Raw genomic sequence first — 20,521 nt, 5'->3', positions numbered from 1 at the left:
TCATAATGTTCAAAATGTATTCCCCCCCCAGTCCCAAAATCCATACCAGTCCATCTTCATCATGCCCCAATTTAACCACCACCCACAAAGTCCCAGTGGCATAAGTGTTCTTGATGGTATGACAACCACGATACGCCAGCCATTGGATAGGGCAAAGTCCCATGGGAGTAGATGTGGTGTAAGATAGAACAGTTCATCTGTGTAAAGAAGTGCGAGAGGGTAGTGTGTGCAGTGGCATGGGCAAAGTGGGCAGGGGGCAAGGGAAATTTTACATTTTCAGCTCAATCATCGGCTTCCAGCAGCAAGCAGAGCTTATCGATGGGCCTTTGGAGTGTGTTTGTCTTGGTTCGAACTAACACACTCCGAACATGTCCTTTAGAGTCCGGCAAGGTCTTGACCACACGGGCTAGGGGCCATGAATTCCTTGGTGCAGTTTCGTCTACTATGACGACTACATCATTGACATTGAAGTTCTTTCTTGTCTTGAACCACTTTTGTCTTTGTTGCATGAGTGATAAATATTCTTTGGTCCACCTTCTCCAGAATAGGTCTGCAAGGTATTGCACCTGTTTCCATCTCCTTCTGGCATAGAGTTCATCTTTACGAAAGAGCCCAGGTGGCAAGAGGGGTTTGGTTTTTAACTGTAGCAGGTGGTTTGGCGTTAAGGGCTCTAGATCATTTGGATCCGTTGATACAGTCGTGATGGGTCTATCGTTGAGGATGGATTCGACCTCACATAGAGCCGTCTGTAGCACATCGTCATCCATCGTTTGCTGCTTTAGGACTGAGAAGAGTACCTTTTTCACCAGCCTGATCAGTCTTTCCCACACTCCTCCAAAGTAGGCTCCGGAAGGCGGATTGAATAACCACCTGACTTGATTGGTCATGAGTGCATCTTGAATTCTTTGGTGATTTAGCTGAATCAAAGCAGCTTCCAGTTCTTTCTGAGCACTCACAAAGTTGGTACCACGATCTGTTCGAATGGTCAGTACCGATCCTCTCCGACATAAAAATCGCCGTATGGCGTTGATGCAGGAGTCAGTGTCCAAAGTGCTTGCCACTTCCAGGTGAACTGCTCGACTGACGAGGCAAGTAAATATTACTCCCCATCGTTTCACATGTGCTCGACCTCTCTTAACTTCTATGGGTCCGAAATAATCGATGCCCACGTGAGTGAAGGGTGGGAGATCCGGAGCAACACGATCCTCTGGCAAGTCAGCCATCTTTTGCTCTCCAACTCTTGCTTGTATGCGTCTGCAAAATACACATGATTTTATGATCTTTCTTGCTGAAGAGTTTGCAGATGGTAGCCAGAATTTCTGACCGAGCCTGGAGAGCATGTGGTTTCGTCCAGAGTGCCCAACCTGCTGGTGGATATCCTGCAAGATCAATTTGGATACATGAGAGTCTCTGGGCAGTATGATTGGGTTTTTCAAACTCACTGGCACAGCCGTTTTACTTAGCCGCCCTCCAATCCTTAGGATGCCTTCATCCATGATCGGATCCAATTTGCATATGGAGCTGTCCGCTTTGACTAGTTTGTCCTTTTTCAGAAGAGTGAGTTCTGAATCAAAGTAGCGCTCTTGTTCATAGCGGATGATTGACTTCTCTGCTTCATACAAGTCCTCCACAGATAAGCCTTGTTGCTCAATTATTAATATAATCCATAAATCAAAATATATATTATGTTACATGTTTCCCATTAAACTCAAATTGGGTCAATATGGCTCCAACAATAATAGTCACGTTGAAAGCCACTCACGAGATTTCTCAGATTTTTTTTTTAGCGATCTGAAATCATATTGCATCACGCAAGCCTACCCTAGTATACCCGAGAGCCACCGGCGATCAGATGTGGAAGAAAGCGCCCCCTATCGTCTCCCAGATGACATCAGGGATTTTGGAATGGACTCAATGAAAATGGATGGGAAAAAAATCCTGTACTCCACATTTTCCAGTCCACTGATGCAGCCGGGGTTATCAGAGTTCATTCTGGAGACTCTGAGCGCCGCGGATCATGAGTTCCTACTGTACCACGTTGGATCTATACACTTATCGATTTTTTCGAATGGTGATCAGGAATTGGAATATACCAGTTGGATCAGGGCATGTGAGCGGATCGGCGCGGGTGAGAAATCCGCTCTTCGCTCTTTAAAGCTTGGTCCGCTCCGCTAATTGCTCATGTTGATCCCGCCGCCACACCGCTCAGCGCGCCGCCAGCGCTCAACTTCATTTTGGCATAAAGGGCTCCTCGCTCCACCCCGCTCAGCAGAAAAAAAATTACAGCGGGGGAAATAAAAGAAAGTGCTGTTTTCCTGAAATTGGCTAATTAAACACATCGGATTTCCTGAAGGCCTTCGTTTCGAGCATGCGTAAATTCTTGATTTCGTTATTTAAAATATCATAGAATAATGAAAACAGACGGACCCAGTTTAAATGTATCAACCGAATATGGTATTTTTTTTTATTTACCACTGCACCATGGGCAGGGCACCACCAAGACATTCAACGCAGTGACGGAAAAAACTAATTATGCACAGCCCTCGGCATATACAGTACCTTGTATTATCCGACGTAGCTAATTGAATTACACTGTAGGCCTATACCTTTTTGCATACTGTTAATAAAGTATTAAATCAACCAATCAATCTGAGGTAGAACATAATCACTGACAGTGACAGCCAGGGCAGCATAAGACGGATACAAAATTACGCATATGACATGAGCCTCAGAGGAGGCCGTAATAGGCCTAAGGCCTTGGCTTAGCCACTGAAGACAATTAATGCAACAGGCTTGTTATCAAACGAACTCAGGAAATCACATAGCTAATATGCCTATGAAAATAAAAATATAACTTACTCGACATAACTGTCTACAAAGTGTCTCACAGTAAAACACAAACGAAAATGTGCAAGTTCCCTATAGCCTTTGAAAAACTTGAATACAATCAACCAATATAAAAGTGCTGTTGGATATGCTACATTTATATAAATGTATAAAATCTAAAACAGAGTGCTACATTCTTATGTATAAAATAAAAAATAATGGCCATTAACTTTAGGCAGGCCTATTGCATTTTGCAATAAAGTAGGATATTATAGGCTATTCGTTTTTGTCACTTTGTGCATTTTAAACAAAATAAAACAATGCTCATGTGCCTATATCTGCCATGCAGTGCCACGGCAGCTACATTATCTTTGAGTTCACTTTCAAGAACACGAGTTTAGCCAATGTCTGAGGCTTCAAACTCATGCTGTGATTTCTTGACATCAAACCAGCAGCGGAAAACACCCTCTCTGCGCTCGCAGAGCCACTGGGAATACTGAACACTTTGCGGGCAACTTTACTCAGGCGTGGAAGGGACTTGGAATTTTGTTTCCAAAATGCAATGACATCTTTGACATCGTCAGGGTTTGATCTTGGGGACGAGAGGTAGGTTTCAACTTCAGTTTTCGCATTGCCTCCTCCCGTGGGCTGATTCTCTGAGAAGTATGATCCAAATATACGAGGCCTCTTGATTTCTTCGGGCACGTCAGATTCTCCGCCGTCGGACTCGGGTTGACCTGCTGCCTCTCCAGCACTAGCGACTGCTGCGGTCATCTCCTCTGTTTCTTTGACGAGGAGGTCGCGTATTTCTCCAAGTTTATTACAAACCAACTCATCACGGATTATCCACTCTGTTTTGAAACGAGGATCTAACAGCGACGCGAAGAGGAGGTGTTTATCATCATAGTACATTCTGAAGCGAGTGGACACGTTATTGGACAGTGTTTCCGCGAAAGAAGCTATTCCTAATGGAAGGGCAGCGTTGTTGTTGACAAGCAGGGATTTGAGCTCGCCTACAGCCGGGAGAATCATGCCCAAATTCCCAAGCTCCCGTTGCATGTTGTCTGTGAGGTCAGCCAGCGGTGACAATACTTCAACAAGGTGATTGAGCCGACGCACGTCATTAAGTGTGAGAATGGCGGCAGTGGTTTTAAGTTTGCTCTGCCACAATGCATCTTTTTTGAATAGCTTTAGGACAGACTCCACCATGCGCAGCTGGCTGCTCCATCGCGTCGGGCAAGCAGTGGTGGGTCGTACACCCAGAGAGTCAGTTTCCTCCGTGTTCAGACAACTCTTACGCACACTTTTCACTAGCTTTCCCACTTTAACTAGCAGGCGATTGATATCATCATGCTCGTTAACTGCGTCTTTGATAGCTAACTGAAGCAGATGAATTGGGCATCGCAGGTGTAAACTTGATACGGTGAAGTACTGGTTTACCATAGCCTCTACAGTATTAGTGACCACGTCCACTTGTTTTTGCGAGAGCGCAGGTTCCTCCTCCGCTATTTCCTCCCCTTCCTCCACCACCAGTGCCACTTCATCATCATCATCTTTCTCCTCTTCTCCTTCAGCGTCAGGCAGGATGTTAAATGCCTTGACCATGTTGCTGGCACTGTCTGTCACCACACGAATCACGCGTTGATGAATGTTCCAATTTTTCAGCACACTTTCATACTTTTGATATATGCGATCTGCAGTGTGAGACCCTGTTATGTGCTCACAGCCTAACAGAACCGTGTGGCCCTTGAACGTCCCGTCGATAAAACTTGCCACAATAGCAAGGAAACTGTGGCCTCTTCTACTTGTCCAAATATCAGATGCAAGAACGAACCCTTCACCCATTCCTATGAGCTCTCGTAGTTTGACTTCCATCTCTTGTATGGCATGTGGCATAAGTGTGTCCCGGACAGTATTGTAGCAGGGCGGGGTGTAACCTGGTTGGGCCATGCCGGCAAAATGTCTCATACCTTCACGTTCTCCTTTACTTAAGGGGTCGTAATCCATGGATATCATTTTAAAAAACGCTTCATCCAGCTCCCTTTTTCTTTCACGTGTCACGTTAGGTGCCTTTTTTCCAGTGAGGAAATTGTGCAGCGAGTCACGCTGTTTCTCTTTTTGTTGCTGTTGCGTCTGGGCATCTAAAACAAATAATAAATGCATGCTTTATATTAGGTCTACAATACATTAAGCTGTAATAAGGCTACCAATTTCAAAATGGCTAATAATGACAAGTAACAAACCTTTGGATTTCTTCTCATTATGTTCGCGAAATATGTGGTCATGCTTCCTCCCAATGTGTCTCTTTAGATTCCAAGAAGAATCTCTTCCGACGGTAATATAGTCTGCACATTCTGTCTCCTCACCATCATCGTTAGTTGTTTTCACGATACATTTGAACTTATTATCTGTTACTTTTTTAAAATATTTAGCAAACACGGCCATGCTTTCACGTTGTGGGATTTCTTGTAAGCACATGCAGTTCTGTTTACAGGACGGACACTGAGGACAGGTGCATTGTGGACCGGTGCCATCTGGTCTGGTCTGGTAGACGCCTCCCAGACCAGTGCCGTGCGCACTGAGGAGCGGACCTGAGCGGCTTGGAGCGGAGGAGAACTCTCGCTCCGGTCGTCGCGCCGACCCATTTTAAAACCCACTCCTCGCTCACGTCAAAACGGCCCGCTCCGCGCCCCGCGCCGCTCGCGCGCCGCGCCGCTCACATGGCCTGAGTTGGATACCATCTGATGTCAGGTAAGGAATCTATGTTATCAGTGTTAGGATAATCAGACTCATTTTGCTGAAGATATAAGCTGTTTTGTGAAATGTCCTTTATCGGTTTCACTGTAAAATCGACGAGGAAATGAACACGGCTATTTATCAGCGCGCGGCTCGAATGGGCATGCGTGTACGTATAATATTGATCATCTAGCGTTTATTTGAAAACGATTCATAAATAGGCCGACAAATATCAACGTTCTGGAATATTCCAGTAAAAGACGATTATCACAGAATGGCCCAGAATGGGCTGTTTTTTACCTCAAAACGGGTGCTTTTCAAAATGCTCTCAAACGGAAATGAAGCGATAAAAAACCAATCTGCCAATCTTGACAGCACTGACTGGAAAAGGATTCTTTGATAAGCGACGGGCAGATTAGACACATAGCCATAATTTAAAACATAGATTAGGCGATATTAACGTTAACATTAAAGTGGATGGTGGCATTCAAGCGCTAACTCTGGCGCCACCTGGTGGCACTGAAAGTGTTAAGAGTGTCACATGTCAGAGGGTGACATGTTAAGAGTGTCACATGTTAGAGGGTGACATGTTAGAGGGTGACATGTTAGAGGGTGACATGTTAGAGGGTGACATGTCAGAGGGTGACATGTTAGAGGGTGACATGTCAGAGGGTCACATGTTAGAGTGTGACACGTTAGAGGGTAACATGTTAGAGGGTGACATGTTAGAGGGTGACATGTTAGAGGGTGGACATGTTAAGAGTGTCACATGTTAGAGGGTGACATGTCAGAGTGTGACATGTTAGAGGGTCACATGTTAGAGGGTGACATGTTAGAGGGTGACATGTTAGACTGGAGGGATGTGACATGTTAGAGGGTAACATGTTAGAGGGTGACATGTTAGAGGTGTAACATGTTAGAGGGTGACATGTTAGGGACATGTTAGAGGGTGACATGTTAGAGGGTGACATGTTAAGAGTGTCACATGTTAGAGGGTAACATGTTAGAGGGTAACATGTTAGAGGGTGACATGTCAGAGGGGTGTGACATGTTAGAGGGTGACATGTTAGAGGGTCACATGTTAGAGTGTGAGGGTAACATGTTAGAGGGTAACATGTTAGAGGGTAACATGTTAGAGGGTAACATGTTAGGGTGACATGTTAGAGTGTAACATGTTAGAGTGTGACACGTTAGAGGGTGACATGTTAGAGTGTGACATGTTAGAGTGTGACATGTTAGAGGGTGACATGTTAGAGTATAACATGTTAGAGTGGGTTTGAATGGAAGCATGCATGTGTGTGTGTGTGTGTGTGTGTGTGTGTGTGTGTGTGTGTGTGTGTGTGTGTGTGCACGCTTATGTGTGTGTGTGCAAATGTAACAAAATGAAGGAGGGAGAGGATAAGTTGTTTGTGTGTGTGTGTCCGTGTCCATGCATGCTAAATCAAATATATTGTGTATGAGCATGTGTACCCAGTGTGTGTGTGTGTGTGTGTGTGTGTGTGTGTGTGTGTGTGTGTGTGTGTCAGACCTGCTGTGCGCTGGGTGTGTGTGTGTGTGTGTGTGTGTGTGTCAGACCTGCTGTGCGCTGGAGTGGTCGTTCTGACAGGCCAGTTCCTGCTCCACCTCAGACACCTCCATCAGCTGCCTCTCTGACACCAGCCTGCTCAGCTCTCCCACCACCGTCACGTGCTTCGACACCGTGCCAGACATCTTCTTAAACTGGGGTAGTTGTCCACAAACGCCTGGCGAGGGGACAGACAGACAAATAGAGAGAGAGAGAGAGAGAGAGAGAGAGAGAGAGAGAGAGAGAGAGAGAGAGAGAGAGAGAGAGAGAGAGAGAGAGAGAGAGAGAGAGAGAGAGAGAGAGAGAGAGAGGAGAGAGAGAGAGAGAGAGAGAGAGAGAGAGAGAGAGAGAGAGAGAGAGAGAGAGAGAGAGAGAGAGAGATGGGGGGTAGATAGAAAGATGGAGAGAGGGAAAGAGAAAATACTTGTTAGATTAAACCGAGGAGGAAGTTTGAAAGCCTTCATCTGTGACACAGGGTGCTTGTTTAGTTAAGATAAGATATTCCTTTATTGATCCCCTTGGGGAAATTCAGGCATCATAGCAGCATGGGGGGAAGGGGAGGTACAGGTAGTAGGAGACATGATACAGGTCATAGAATTATAGTACAGTGGAGAAGTATGCATACAAATAGAATAGAAATAAGAATAGGCAGTGTAAACAATATAACAATATAATTAACTCTGGACATGCATATGGGCAAGTAGGCAGTGTAAAAAGGTCAAGGTGCAAGATGAGGGTACATACACATGGCCTGCCCCTAACACTGCCAATTGTGTTAGTATGAACGACCAGCCAAGCTGGTAGCAACGCCAAGAGCTGGGCTCGAACCCAGCATCTCCTGCGTTAGTGGCGAGCGCCTTGCCAACAGCGCCACTTAGCCGCCCAAAATTTTCCTCGTTTTCTTGTTCGCCCAATAATATTAACCACTGGAAACACACACACACCTACCAACTTTCTTCTGTCTGACATTGTTGTGTGACATGTCGTCTCGTCTCTAGTCTTCTTGCTTTGCTTCACGTGAAGTTCTACTCTACGTGAAATTTAATATATAATATATAACAGCTCTGCTCTCCACAGACACCTTCAGTTTAAAATGTTGTCCGACTAAGTATTGATAACACGCTTAGTATTTTACAAATTCAAGTTTTTTATTTTATTTGATGAACATGGGGGCGACAGTGGTCAGGAAGTAGAGCGGTCGTCTGGTAATCCGGAGGTTCCCGGTTCGATTCTCGCTCCTCCCGGGCAGCGTGTCGATGTGTCCTTGAGCAAGACACTTAACCCCTAATTGCTCCTGATGAGCAGCGTCAGAGCAAATCCTCTGCCATTGTTGTGTAACATGGCATCTCTTCTCTAGTCTTCTTTCTCTAGTTCACGTGAAGTTAAATCTACTCTAGAAGTGAAACTGAAACTATACGCTGGTGGGGGCGGTAGGCAATTAAATTACTCAAGTGGATTCCTGAACACAGAATGACACCGTTATCACTGACTGACTACCACGGCAAGCCTAGGTGGAACTAAGTATAATTTAATACAAAATTATTATAAATATATAATAATCATTATAAATATATTTTTTCCTGTTGTACCGAACTCGTACCGAACCGTGACCCCAAAACTGAGGTACGTACAGAACCGTGTCTTCTGTGTACCGTTACACCCCTACTAACTAACCTTACTGTCATGCACTTGTCCTAATATACTAACCTACACTGTAGCACTCAACACTTTGATGAACATTGTTACTCAGCTGATCGAGTTGTACCCTTCCTGCTGACTTGTTGTACAGAACTTGTAAGTTGCTTTGGATAAAAGCATCAGCTAAATGACAAATTTAAAATGTATGTACCGTTATGCCCCATGTGGCTTCTATGTACCGTTACGCCCCTAATTATGACACTCGTTTCTTCTCCTTACCTTCATGTCAGCAATGGACTCTACTTTCTGTTGATCTTTAGGTTTCTTCTTCTGGAAGTCATCCATCAGGTTCTTGATGTTGGTGCCGATCTCCCCGAAGTTCAGGTACAGGTTCTGAAAACACACACAGAGAGGAGAATGTTCTGGAAAGAAAGCGAGAGCTGTCGTCCATATTCACAGAACAGTCCGAGTCACACTTCTGCAGACATGGTGAGGAGTCTGTGGCTCCCAGACGCAGCTCGTGAAAGACTTAACTAGGGCTGACCTTCGAAGCTTTTTTTGGCAATCGAAGCTTCGGGGCCGAGCTTCGATTTTAATTCGAAGCTTCAAAAAAAAAAAAAAAAAAACGTTGTTTTTAAATGTGCTCTATAAATAAAGTGGGTTGGATTCATTAATTAAGTAGCCCCTTTCGTGACTGAGCCAACAAGGTTTCACTCGGCTGTGTGATTTAATTCAAGGTGGATCGCTGTTGTCGTTTGAACAACTTCAGATTTCATGGGAACTACCAATCCCCCAAATCAAGAATGTTTAAGATGAATGAAGTAAGATTTTGATTATTTGAAATATGGCCTGTGTAGACTAAACTATGCACAGAATTATGTCAGTCTACAAGGTCCGGATTCTACATGGTCCGGCAATGTAGACCTTGTAGACTCCACTACAGACCAATTATCAGTGAATGTTCATGCATTTTTAAGAAGGGCAACTTCCACAAAAAAACAAAGAACTCACCAAAACATCTCAGTAGCACCTTATCTAAATTTTATTTCCTATTTTGTTTATTCATCCCAGTATCTTTCTTTCTTATGTGTGGAATTCTACAAGGCATGTAGGTGTATATGTATTTGAGGATGATATCCTTCAAACAGGCAATAGTGATGATATAATTTGGGCAGTGCTGAGCTGGGTTACTTTCCTCCAGTGTATTTGTCCCCCGGCCCCACCCAATGGCCCCATGCGCGCGTGCGCACACACACACACACACACACACACACACACACACATTTAGCTGACGCTTTTATCCAAAGCGACTTACAAGTTCTGTACGACAAGACAGCAAGAAGGGTACAACTCTATCAGCTGAGTAACAATGTTTATCAAAGTGTTGCGTGTTACAGTGTAGGTTAGTTTATTAGGAAAAGTGCATGACAGTAAGGTTAGTCACGGTTAGAATTTTTTTTTTTTTTTAATCATTTCAGATAATGGTTGAAGAAGGCGAAAGATTGGACGGGATTCGGCTGTCCTAACTGGGATGGGTAGTTCTCACACACACACACACACACACACAAATCAAAGTAAAAAAAATAATTGAAAAAAGAAATGTTTGAATTTTTTTTTATCTTTTTTTTTTAAACTTCGATTTTTTTTTAATGTTCGAAGCTTGTGCCATCGAACGAAGCTTCGAAGCTTCGAAGTATTTAAGACAGCCCTAGACTTAACCCTTTCACTATCACATACCAAATGGTTAACCCTTTCACTGCGGCAATACAGAAGGTTAACCCTTTCACTGCCACACTACCAAATGGTTAACCCTTTCACTGTGGCAATACAGAAGGTTAACCCTTTCACTACCACACTACCAAATGGTTAACCCTTTCACTGCGGCAATACAGAAGGTTAACCCTTTCACTGCCACACTACCAAATGGTTAACCCTTTCACTGCGGCAATACAGAAGGTTAACCATTTCACTGCCACACGACAAAGGGTTAACCCTTTCACAACCACACTACAGAAGGTTAAAGGGGCACTTCAGAAATAAATAAATAAATAAATAAGGTTTATATAAACCCAGCAACTGAATAACACTGGAAAGTGCTTATTTAAAAAAATAAAGATTATAATGGCAATCTCAGAGAATTATGCGAGTAAATTACTGTAATTCTGACTATGTTTTTACTTATGAGATGGACACTTAGTAGACATAGTATTCATAAATTGATATATATATTATATAAAACACTGTACAAGAAAGACACTCACTCAAACACACACACACATAAGACTCACACACAAGCTTCCCATGTGGCCGACAGAATATGAATGAACTCATAAGATTCACTTTATGCATCTATAGAGAAATAGCTAAAACAACTAAATTATTGGCGAGAACAATGGACAGCATGCTGTTCTTTCAGCACCATGGACAATGTGCTGTTGTTTCAGCACCACGGACAGCATACGGACAGAAGTTAGTTAGTTGGTCTTTCTGACTATGCATTAAACTGGTTCAGATCATATATCAAAGGGAGAAAATATTACGTCAGGCTTGGAGATCATTCTTCTGAGAAACACGACACCTACTTCGGAGTTCCACAGGGGAGCTGCCGTGGTCCATTATTCTCACTATACATGCTGCCACTCGGAGACATCATTAGAAAACACAATGTATGGGGGCGGTCAGGTGGCGTAACAGAGATTGCGTTCGTCACCAACCCCGAAGCGGCTGGATTTGCCTGTTCGAATCCAGCTCACAGCTCCGGGGTTGTCACCAGCTTGGCTGGCCGTTCACACTAATACAATTGGCAGTATTAGAGGGTGGGAGAAGCTGGCGGGTGGGTCCGGGTCGTTGTAAACAGCGACTCCTACAGTTCGGTCGGGGCGCCTGCTAAGCGCGGATAGGATCTAAGTGGGATAGTGTGATCCTTCCACACGCTACGCCCTCTCAGTGAGAATCCGCGCTGCCAGGTGAAAAGAAGCGGTTGATTGGCTGGACGTGTGTCGGAGGAAGCACGTGGTAGCCTCCACTCTCCCAGACCGACTGTGGGGGGTAAGTGCGCAGCGACCAGGAAGGGGATTGGGAATTGGCATAACGACTAACATTGGGATGGGAGAAAAATCAGAGGAAAAAGGAGGGGGAAAAAGATCAATAAAAAAAGAAAACACAATGTATGTTTCCATAGTTACGCAGATGACACAATTGTACATCTCCGCTGAACCAAATTATCACACAGCTATTACCTCCCATTTCCGCCTGTCTCTTAGCAATAAACAAATGGATGACGAACAACTTCCTAAAATTAAATGAGGACAAAACTGAAATCCTACTAGTCGGTCCTATAACAAAGAGAGAAATGTTAGAGCAATATGGGGCAACTTACTCCTTGGATCAAACCCGAAATTACAAGTCTTGGTGTTATAATAGACTCAGACCTAAGCTTTAAATCACACAAGGTGACAAAAACATAAATGTTCCACCTTAGAAACATAGCTAAGGTACGACCGTTTATAAATCAAAAAGACCGTGAATAACTGATCCATGCCTTTATCTCAGGCCAACTTGACTACTGTAATGCACTCCTCACCGGCCTCCCAAAAAAAACCACAGAACGACTCCAACTCATTAAAAACTCGGCAGCTACGCTACTAACTAGAACCAAGAGGAGAGACCACATCAGCCCAGTATTAGCTAACCTACACTGGCTTCCGGTAACATTTAGAATTGATTTCAAGGTCCTCCTCCTTATATACAAAGCACTAAATGGAACAGGACCAAGCTACATTGCAAATTCTCTAGTCAACTCTGTGCCTCATAGAACATTGCGATCATCTACTAATGGTCTATTGAAGGTTCCAAGCCACAGTCTAAGGAAAATCGGGGATGCAGCCTTTGCAAACTATGCACATAATTGTACTATCTATTCTATTCTACTATTTTATTGCACTGTATTATTTTACTCTGTCTATTATGTTTGATTACAGGTTCAAAACTGTCAGGTATTAAACTGTGTGGGTATCAAACAAGAGACTGTCAGGCTTTAAAACGGTGTAGGACCCAGGCCTAGAACTTCACCCTAAGAGGGGGAACTGCGCCCTGAGAAGGAGGTTTGCCCTGGGTGGGAGGTTCGAAGGGTCAAAGTGGGTATAAAACAGGAGGGAAGACTATCATGTTTTAAACTGTGGATACCAAACAGAGAAGGTAAAGACGACTTTGAACTGTTGAACAGTAATGCAGAACTATTGTATTGCACTGTAAACAAATTATGTCATCTATTCTATTCTACTATTTTATTGCACTGCACTATTTTATCTTACTATTTTTATTATTGTCTATTTAAAACTGAATCAACCCATAAACAATGTGGCCTGTTGGGATGTTAGATCCTAATGTGAAAAACTCTGATTTTATATGTCTGCACTTTATGTGCTCATTTTATGTCTTTTTTTCTGCTGTGAAGCACTTTGAGCTGCAGTTTCTGTATGAAAGGTGCTATACAAATAAAGTCAATTATTATTACTGTTGTTTCAGCACCATGGAGAGCGTGCTGTTGTTTCAGCACCACGGACAGCGTGCTGTTGTTTCAGCACCATGGACAGCATGCTGTTGTTTCAGAACCATGGACAGCATGCTGTTTCAGAACCATGGACAGCGTGCTGTTGTTTCAGAACCATGGACAGCGTGCTGTTGTTTCAGAACCATGGACAGCATGCTGTTGTTTCAGAACCATGGACAGTATGCTGTTGTTTCAGAACCATGGACAGCATGGAATCTTCCTGCAAGTGTTTTCCACTAATCAGGACACTACATAATGGGGTCAAAACATATCACAACCTCTTGTTAACATTCTCCAAAACCATTACTAATGCCAAAGCTTCTTTCTTTCACCATAGGATCGAGGCCTCTGCCAAGAATCTTCGCAAACTGCATGCTACCATGTCCTCCCTCCTCACCCCCCACCCCCCCCCCACCCCTCATCTTTCTCTGCCGAAGACTTCGCGATCTTCTTTGAGGAAAAACATCTGCAGCTCCTTCTCCCAACCCCCACCCATTCCAAATACTGAATCGAGAACCTCATCCTTAACTCTGTCATCTTTCTCTCCCATTACAGAAGCCGAGACCCTGACACTGGTAACGTTGAACCGTCCGACTACATGCCAGCTGGACCAGCTACCCTCACCACTCCTCCAGACCATAGCACCAGACATCCTCCCATTCCTAACTGCAACCATCAACTCCTCACTCAACTCAGGGGTGGTCCCCACCTCCCTAAAACAAGCCAGAGTCACGCCACTCATAAAAAAACCAACCCTGAACCCCACCATCATAGGCAACTATCGTCCTGTCTCTCTTCTCTCCTTCCTTTCTAAAACACTTGAACGTGCTGTATCCAACCAACTTACTGCTCATCTCTTACAGAATGACCTCCTACCTAGACCCTAATCAGTCTGGCCTCTGGACTGGCCACACCACAGAAACGGCCCTCATTGCGGTCAGAGAGGCACTTCACTTAGCAAAAGCGAAAGGCCACTCCTCTGTCCTGATTCTCCTAGATCTATCTGCAGCCTTCGACACAGTCAACCATCAGATCCTCCTCGTGGCCCTTGCAGGAATGGGAGTGGCTGGCTCTGCGCTGACATGGCTGACATCATACCTCAATGACCGCTCCTACCAACTGTCATGGAGAAGGACCCTGTCGGCCACTCACCCCTGCAGACGGGTGTCCCCCAGGGCTCGGTCCTAGGACCCATTCTCTTCTCCCTCTACAGTAAATCACTGGGTAACATTATCACGTCTCATGGCTTCTCGTATCATAGTTATGCCGATGATACTCAACTCTTCCTCTCCTTCCCTCCCTCAGATATCCACGTCTCTGAGCGGATCTCGGCCTGTCTGTCCGACATCTCCGCCTGGATGACGACCAACCACCTCAAACTGAACCTAAGCAAAACAGAATTGCTCCACCTGCCGGCCAAATCCTCCCCCCTGACTGACCTTTCCATCACAGTCAAGAATGCAGCTGTGACCACGTCCCCGACAGCCAAGAACCTTGGTGTTGTCCTCGACGACCAGTTGAACTTCTCTGCTCACACCCGGCCACTGCCACCAAGCCTCTTCAACTCATTCAGAACGAAGCGGCCCGCCTGATCTCAAACCTACCGAAGTCGGCCCATGTCACCCCACTTCTTAGGGACCTGCACTGGCTCCCCATTGCTGCACGAATCTGCTTCAAGGCCCTCGACCTAGCATACCGTGCGGCAAAGGGAACCGCTCCCGCCTACCTCCGGTCAATGGTCTCTAACTACACACCCTCAAGACCCCTACGGCCCTACGCTCTGCATCTTCTGGCCGCCTCAGACCTACTCCTATCGAAGCTCCGGGAGGGTCATCAAAGAGAAGTCGTCTATTCTCAGTCCTTGCCCCACAATGGTGGAATGAACTACCCACCCCAGTTAGGACAGCAGAAACCCGTCCAATCTTTCGCCGTCGACTAAAGACGCACTTCTTCAACCATTATCTGAACAAATGTTAAAATAAAATAAAAATATATCTAACCCTAACTAACCTTACTGTCATGCACTTGTCCTAATAAACTAACCTACACTGTAGCATGCAACACTTTGATGAACATTGTTACTCAGCTGATAAGAGTTTTACCCTTCCTGATGACTTGTCGCACAGAACTTGTAAGTCGCTTTGGATAAAAGCGTCAGCTAAATGACTAAATGTAAATGTAAATGTTGATGTAGGAAGGACAGCTCCTCAAAGGTGAAGCCAAAATATTAAGGCTGTCAAAGTTAACGCGGTATTTAATTATTTTACTCGACTTCACTCAGGTGTATTATTGATGCTCTCATTGATACTATGTTTGTTTCTGAGTTTCTGAAGTGTGTGTGTGTGTGTGTGTGTGTGTGTGCGTGTGTGCGTGTGTGTGTGTGTGTGTGTGTGTGTGTGTGTGTGAGATAGAGCGGGAGAGGGGGGGGTGAGAGAGATGAGGAAGGGGCAAGAGAGAAAGAGAGCTGGGAGAGTGTGTGTGAGAGAGAGAGGGGGGGGTGTGATTACTCAGCCCTTGTGTGGGTGAATGTAACAGGTTCCTAACGTTTTCTTTCCCCTATTATTTCATGCACACTTTATTCATTGTTTTAAATTATTATTTTCTTTTAAGTTATTTTGTGCATCACTCTGTTTTGAATTTGATGCAAATTTGAAATGCATGAGGGTCATCCTTTTGTGTTAAATGGCTGCATAAAGCAAGCATTTGTTGACTCATGTTGATCAGAGTATTAAAACTTGGAACTTGAAAAAGATCCGTTTAAGGTAGATAAAAGATTTTTTAAATGAGATTAATTTGCGATTAATCGCGAGTTAACTATGGACAATCATGCAATTAATCGCGATTAAATATTTTAATCGATTGACAGCACTACAAAATATATATCGGAGTGGTGGACGTCCGATGATGGCTGGGAGGATGCGATCCCCTCTACGCCGCCCCCATACCTCAAGTGGATCCGTCATAAGCTCTATTTTCAATCTTTCAAAATTTTCTTATATACCGTTAGCCTCATAGCATAATTGCCTAAGTAATTTTTTTGCCAAATTGATATTTCTGCCTAACTCTACTCACACTGCTGCACCACCCTGGCTTAGTGGCTGTGTCCTCAGCCAATCAGAACCTTGTTATGTTACAAATCCCTTTCTGCCTAACTCACTCGTGTGGCTTGTGCCAAAATTCGTTTTTTTCTTCTTTTCCGAAAGTCTTGAAAAATTACTTAGGCAATTATGCTATGAGGCTAACGAACCCTACTTGCTATTGCATGCACTTATTTGTCTTTCATTACACGTATATGTACATACTTACCAACTGTTTCACCTATTTTATTGCAACACTACTGTTGCGGCAGTAGGCTGTCATAAACAAGCCGCCCGTGCCGAGAGGCTAAGCAGAGGAGTACAAACACGTTGACGTCATAAAATAATTCCGTTCCACGTCCAGAATATGCTTTTCAAGCTTTTATTCTTTTGCTTTATGAAACAGACAAAATACACTTAATTACATACACTAATATACTAATACTGTTGCGTTCTAATGATACTATCTTGCGTTCTTGCTTGCATTTACATTTTTGCGTTTGCGGTCAATAGAAATTATGCGCTCCAATCTCACCCCCTCTTTCCGTAAAAACTGTCAACCAAGTGAATAGGTGGATGAAATTCTATATGAACACTCCCATTACCGCAAAACCCCAGTGAACACACCCACCACCTAAAGTGACAGTACAACTAATTATACAACACCATAGAGAATACTGAAACTTACATTATGGCTCCTACAACTATCACCGACATCTAAGAAAGGAGATCCCCCCCCCTTGAACGGCCCTTCAAGGTTTCTTCCCTCCACATTGCCTGTGGTGATTTGTTTCCTATTGCTAGGTTTTTTGTGAGTTTTTCCTTACCTTCGCGTGGGGTATGTCTGGGAGTGTTGCATTCATCTATTTTATTTATACAAATTGATTTTGACTTCATAGTATTTTTGTTTTGTTCTTGATTTATTGTGATATTTCTTCTTGACTTGTTTAAAGAAGACGTGTCCGGCCCATGGGGACATTAACGTGTGTTGTTACAAATACATTTTATTTTATTTTATTTGATATCTCCCCCTGGTGGCTGGCTTCAGTATTTGTGTTTACACTGATATAGGCTAATAGAAAATAACATTAATTTAGTATGAACATTTTAATATTAAACAATAATAGGCTAATTAGGCCTAAATAAATGTATTCTATTTTATTTACATTTTTTTTTTATAAGTCCAGCCCCAATCTGTCTGTCTGCCTGCCTCACACACACACACACACACACACACACACACACACACACACACACACACACACACACACACACACACACACACACACACACACACACACACACACACACACACACACACACACACACACACACACACACACACACACACACACACACACACAGAGACGCACGTTAGCGTAGAACTCGTCGTTCTCTGCAGACAGCACCACCTCCTTCAGGTCCTTACTGATGCCAGGAACTCTGGACAGGTCAATACGGTTATTATGCAGACCCAACATCTCATGGACCATCGCCTGGTACGTCCACTGGGGGGAGACAGAGAGAGTGGGACATAGAGTGGGGGAGAGAGAGAGAGAGAGAGATGAGGAGAGATGTGATGTGTTTTTTAAGGTGATTTTTAAGTCTCACCAGGGCCCTATTCCCCGTACCTGGTTCAACTAAGTCGATCAAGAGTCCCATTATCCAGATTCAATTAACCCGATGTTTGAATCCGGGATTTTCCTGTTCCTCGAACGCTGATTCAGTCTCGTTCATTTGAACCAGACTTGAGACTCAGGATAATTGCGCGCGGCCGCCTCAGCTGAAAAGACAGCTGGTGTCGATCGCAGAAATCCTGATTTTCTAACGGCATTGATTGATTGATTTAAAACTTTATTAACAGATTGCAGAATGGGTACAATGCAGTACGGCTCAATAGCCTCGCCGACAAGTTAAATGCATAATCTATAGGCTAATTTTAAGTCCCTCATTACCCCAATCAATCAGATTATATTTCTTTAAACGTGCCTGCTGGCAGTAGGCTTATGAAATGAATAATCAAATGAGATCTTGCTAGCGAAAATAATTAGTTCAACTCTTTCAGAATAAGGATACGGCTCTCTTGACCATTAATGGATATATAATGGATATTTTATTTATCTGGCACCGTGGTCTAATGGTTAGTCCTTATACCTCTCACGCGGACGACCCGCGTTCGAATCCCCCCTTTTTCTAATTTTTTTTTTTCTTTTTGCGATGTAAATGCTTCAATTTGGTGCACTTTGAGAGCTATATAAAGAATGACATCCTCAATGCATGTAGATTTATAATATTTTAACTTAAAACTAGGCTACTTTTGCGTATAGTCATTAATATTATATTCCAAAAAAAATTATATTAGAAACGCGGGGTTTCGAACTCTGGTCGTCCGCTTGACAGGAATGAGCACTAACCATTACACCACTGTGCCAGACAAAATATATCCATTATATATCCATCAATGGACAAGAGACCCGTGTTTCGAATATTTTTCTTTTGAATGAAGTTTTATCTCTTTATTCTCAAATGCATTAATGTGACGTCAACGGCTCATTCAATTGCTCAAATCCGTCAAACAGCGCATCTCATCAGACATTTTAATCCCAGTTACAATATCACAATAACGTGTGAGTGATGATACAATTCAACAATCCTCAGATTCCTCGTAATTCATAATCCACAAAGACCACAATCCACGCATAGACACTTCAATTTTATGCTTGAATGAAACACAATCCGGGCGCTCCGTTAAGCAAATCTACAGCGGAGAATATATGAAACTAATCAGAGCCAAACGGCCGATAGGTTTCATTCATTAAAAGGGCGGCTACGTGGCGTAGTGGGCAAGGCACTCGCCACAAAATTCTGGAGACGCTGGGCTCGTCAGTTCGAGCCCAGCGCTCCACATTTGCTTTCAGTTTAGCTGGTCGTCCACAGTAATACACATTGGCCGTATTACGGGGAGGGAAACTGAAGGGTGGGGATCGGGCGTTGTGGACAGCGACTCCTACAGGTCGGTTGGTGCGCCTGCGCAGTAGAATCAGGAAGTGTCGGGGGCAGCGTGAGCCTCCCACGCGTTACTCCTCGCCACTGAGAGATCGAGCTGCGCAGGTGAAAAGATGCGACTGCTGTTACCTCAAGTACCGGAGGGGACTTGTGCTATGTATGACTTAGTCCACATTGCAGCCGGCTTGTGGGAGGCAAGAAACAGCGTCCGTGACAGGGGAGGGTTGAATTGGATGATACGAAATTGGGATGGGAGAAAAATATAGAAAAATGGGAGAAAAAGTGGATAAAAAAAAAAATTTCATTCATTAAAAATATCCCCGCGGGATTCACATTTGCAATGCGCCGTTATTAAAATAACCACATGCAGCGTGTATCGCGACTCCGAGCGCCGTATATGACGTGCATTATTTTATTTAGGACAAAGTAAATCTATAGGCTGAATATGATTTATTATCAGCATTTAGTTCTATTATTATACATTTCAAAAGCCCCCTCTAGGAAAACGAAGCACAAAAACATAATTCAGAATGGTATAATGGGATCTAGACTGTGAGAAATATTTCAGGAAGCGAGCTGGCATTTCTTTGCGAGGGCGTGGCCATGGTTCATCCAGCTAACTGAACTTAACCCTGCTCCGGACCAGGTTCAAACTTTCTGATCTGTTACCATGGTGATTTAGAAAATCCGACTGAGGGGAACCGAAAGGTCTGGCTTAAGTCAAGCTATGCTGAAAATTATCCGGCTAACTCAGTTAGCCAGGTACGGGGAACGGGGCCCAGGTTCAGCAGAAGTGTGTGATGTGTTTTTAAGTCTTAGCAAATTCAGTAGAGGTGTGTGTGGTGTGTTTTTAAGTCTTACCAGGTTCAGTAGAGGTGTGTGGTGTGTTTTTAAGTCTTACCTGGTTCAGTAGAGGTGTGTGGTGTGTTTTTAAGTCTTACCAGGTTCAGTAGAGGGGTCAGGTGTTTTTAAGTCTTACCTGGTTCAGTAGAGGTGTGATGGCATCATCACTGCGGTCCAGGATCAGGAGGAGAGGAGGAACTTCAGTCTTCCTGAAGTCAAACAGCTCATACTCCTTAGTGATGATTTGCTGAGAGAGAGATTCAAAATACAAATGTACAG

General features: G+C 43.9%; 1 protein-coding gene across 1 annotated transcript in view; it reads right to left on the bottom strand.

Moving 5' to 3' along the window:
* Positions 1–20,521, bottom strand: part of vps45 (vacuolar protein sorting 45 homolog) — a 56,460-nt gene that overhangs the window by 24,038 nt on the left and 11,901 nt on the right. The window contains 5 exon segments of the mRNA XM_084313064.1: positions 7,138–7,283; positions 7,286–7,304; positions 9,044–9,157; positions 17,767–17,901; positions 20,379–20,489. Of these exon segments, the coding sequence (XP_084169190.1) occupies positions 7,138–7,283; positions 7,286–7,304; positions 9,044–9,157; positions 17,767–17,901; positions 20,379–20,489 (525 nt within the window).

Source organism: Notolepis coatsorum (assembly GCF_963971535.1).
Source record: "Notolepis coatsorum genome assembly, chromosome: 4".
NCBI classification, from domain to species: Eukaryota; Metazoa; Chordata; class Actinopteri; order Aulopiformes; family Paralepididae; genus Notolepis; species Notolepis coatsorum.
This window is presented reverse-complemented; position numbering and strand designations above follow the sequence as displayed.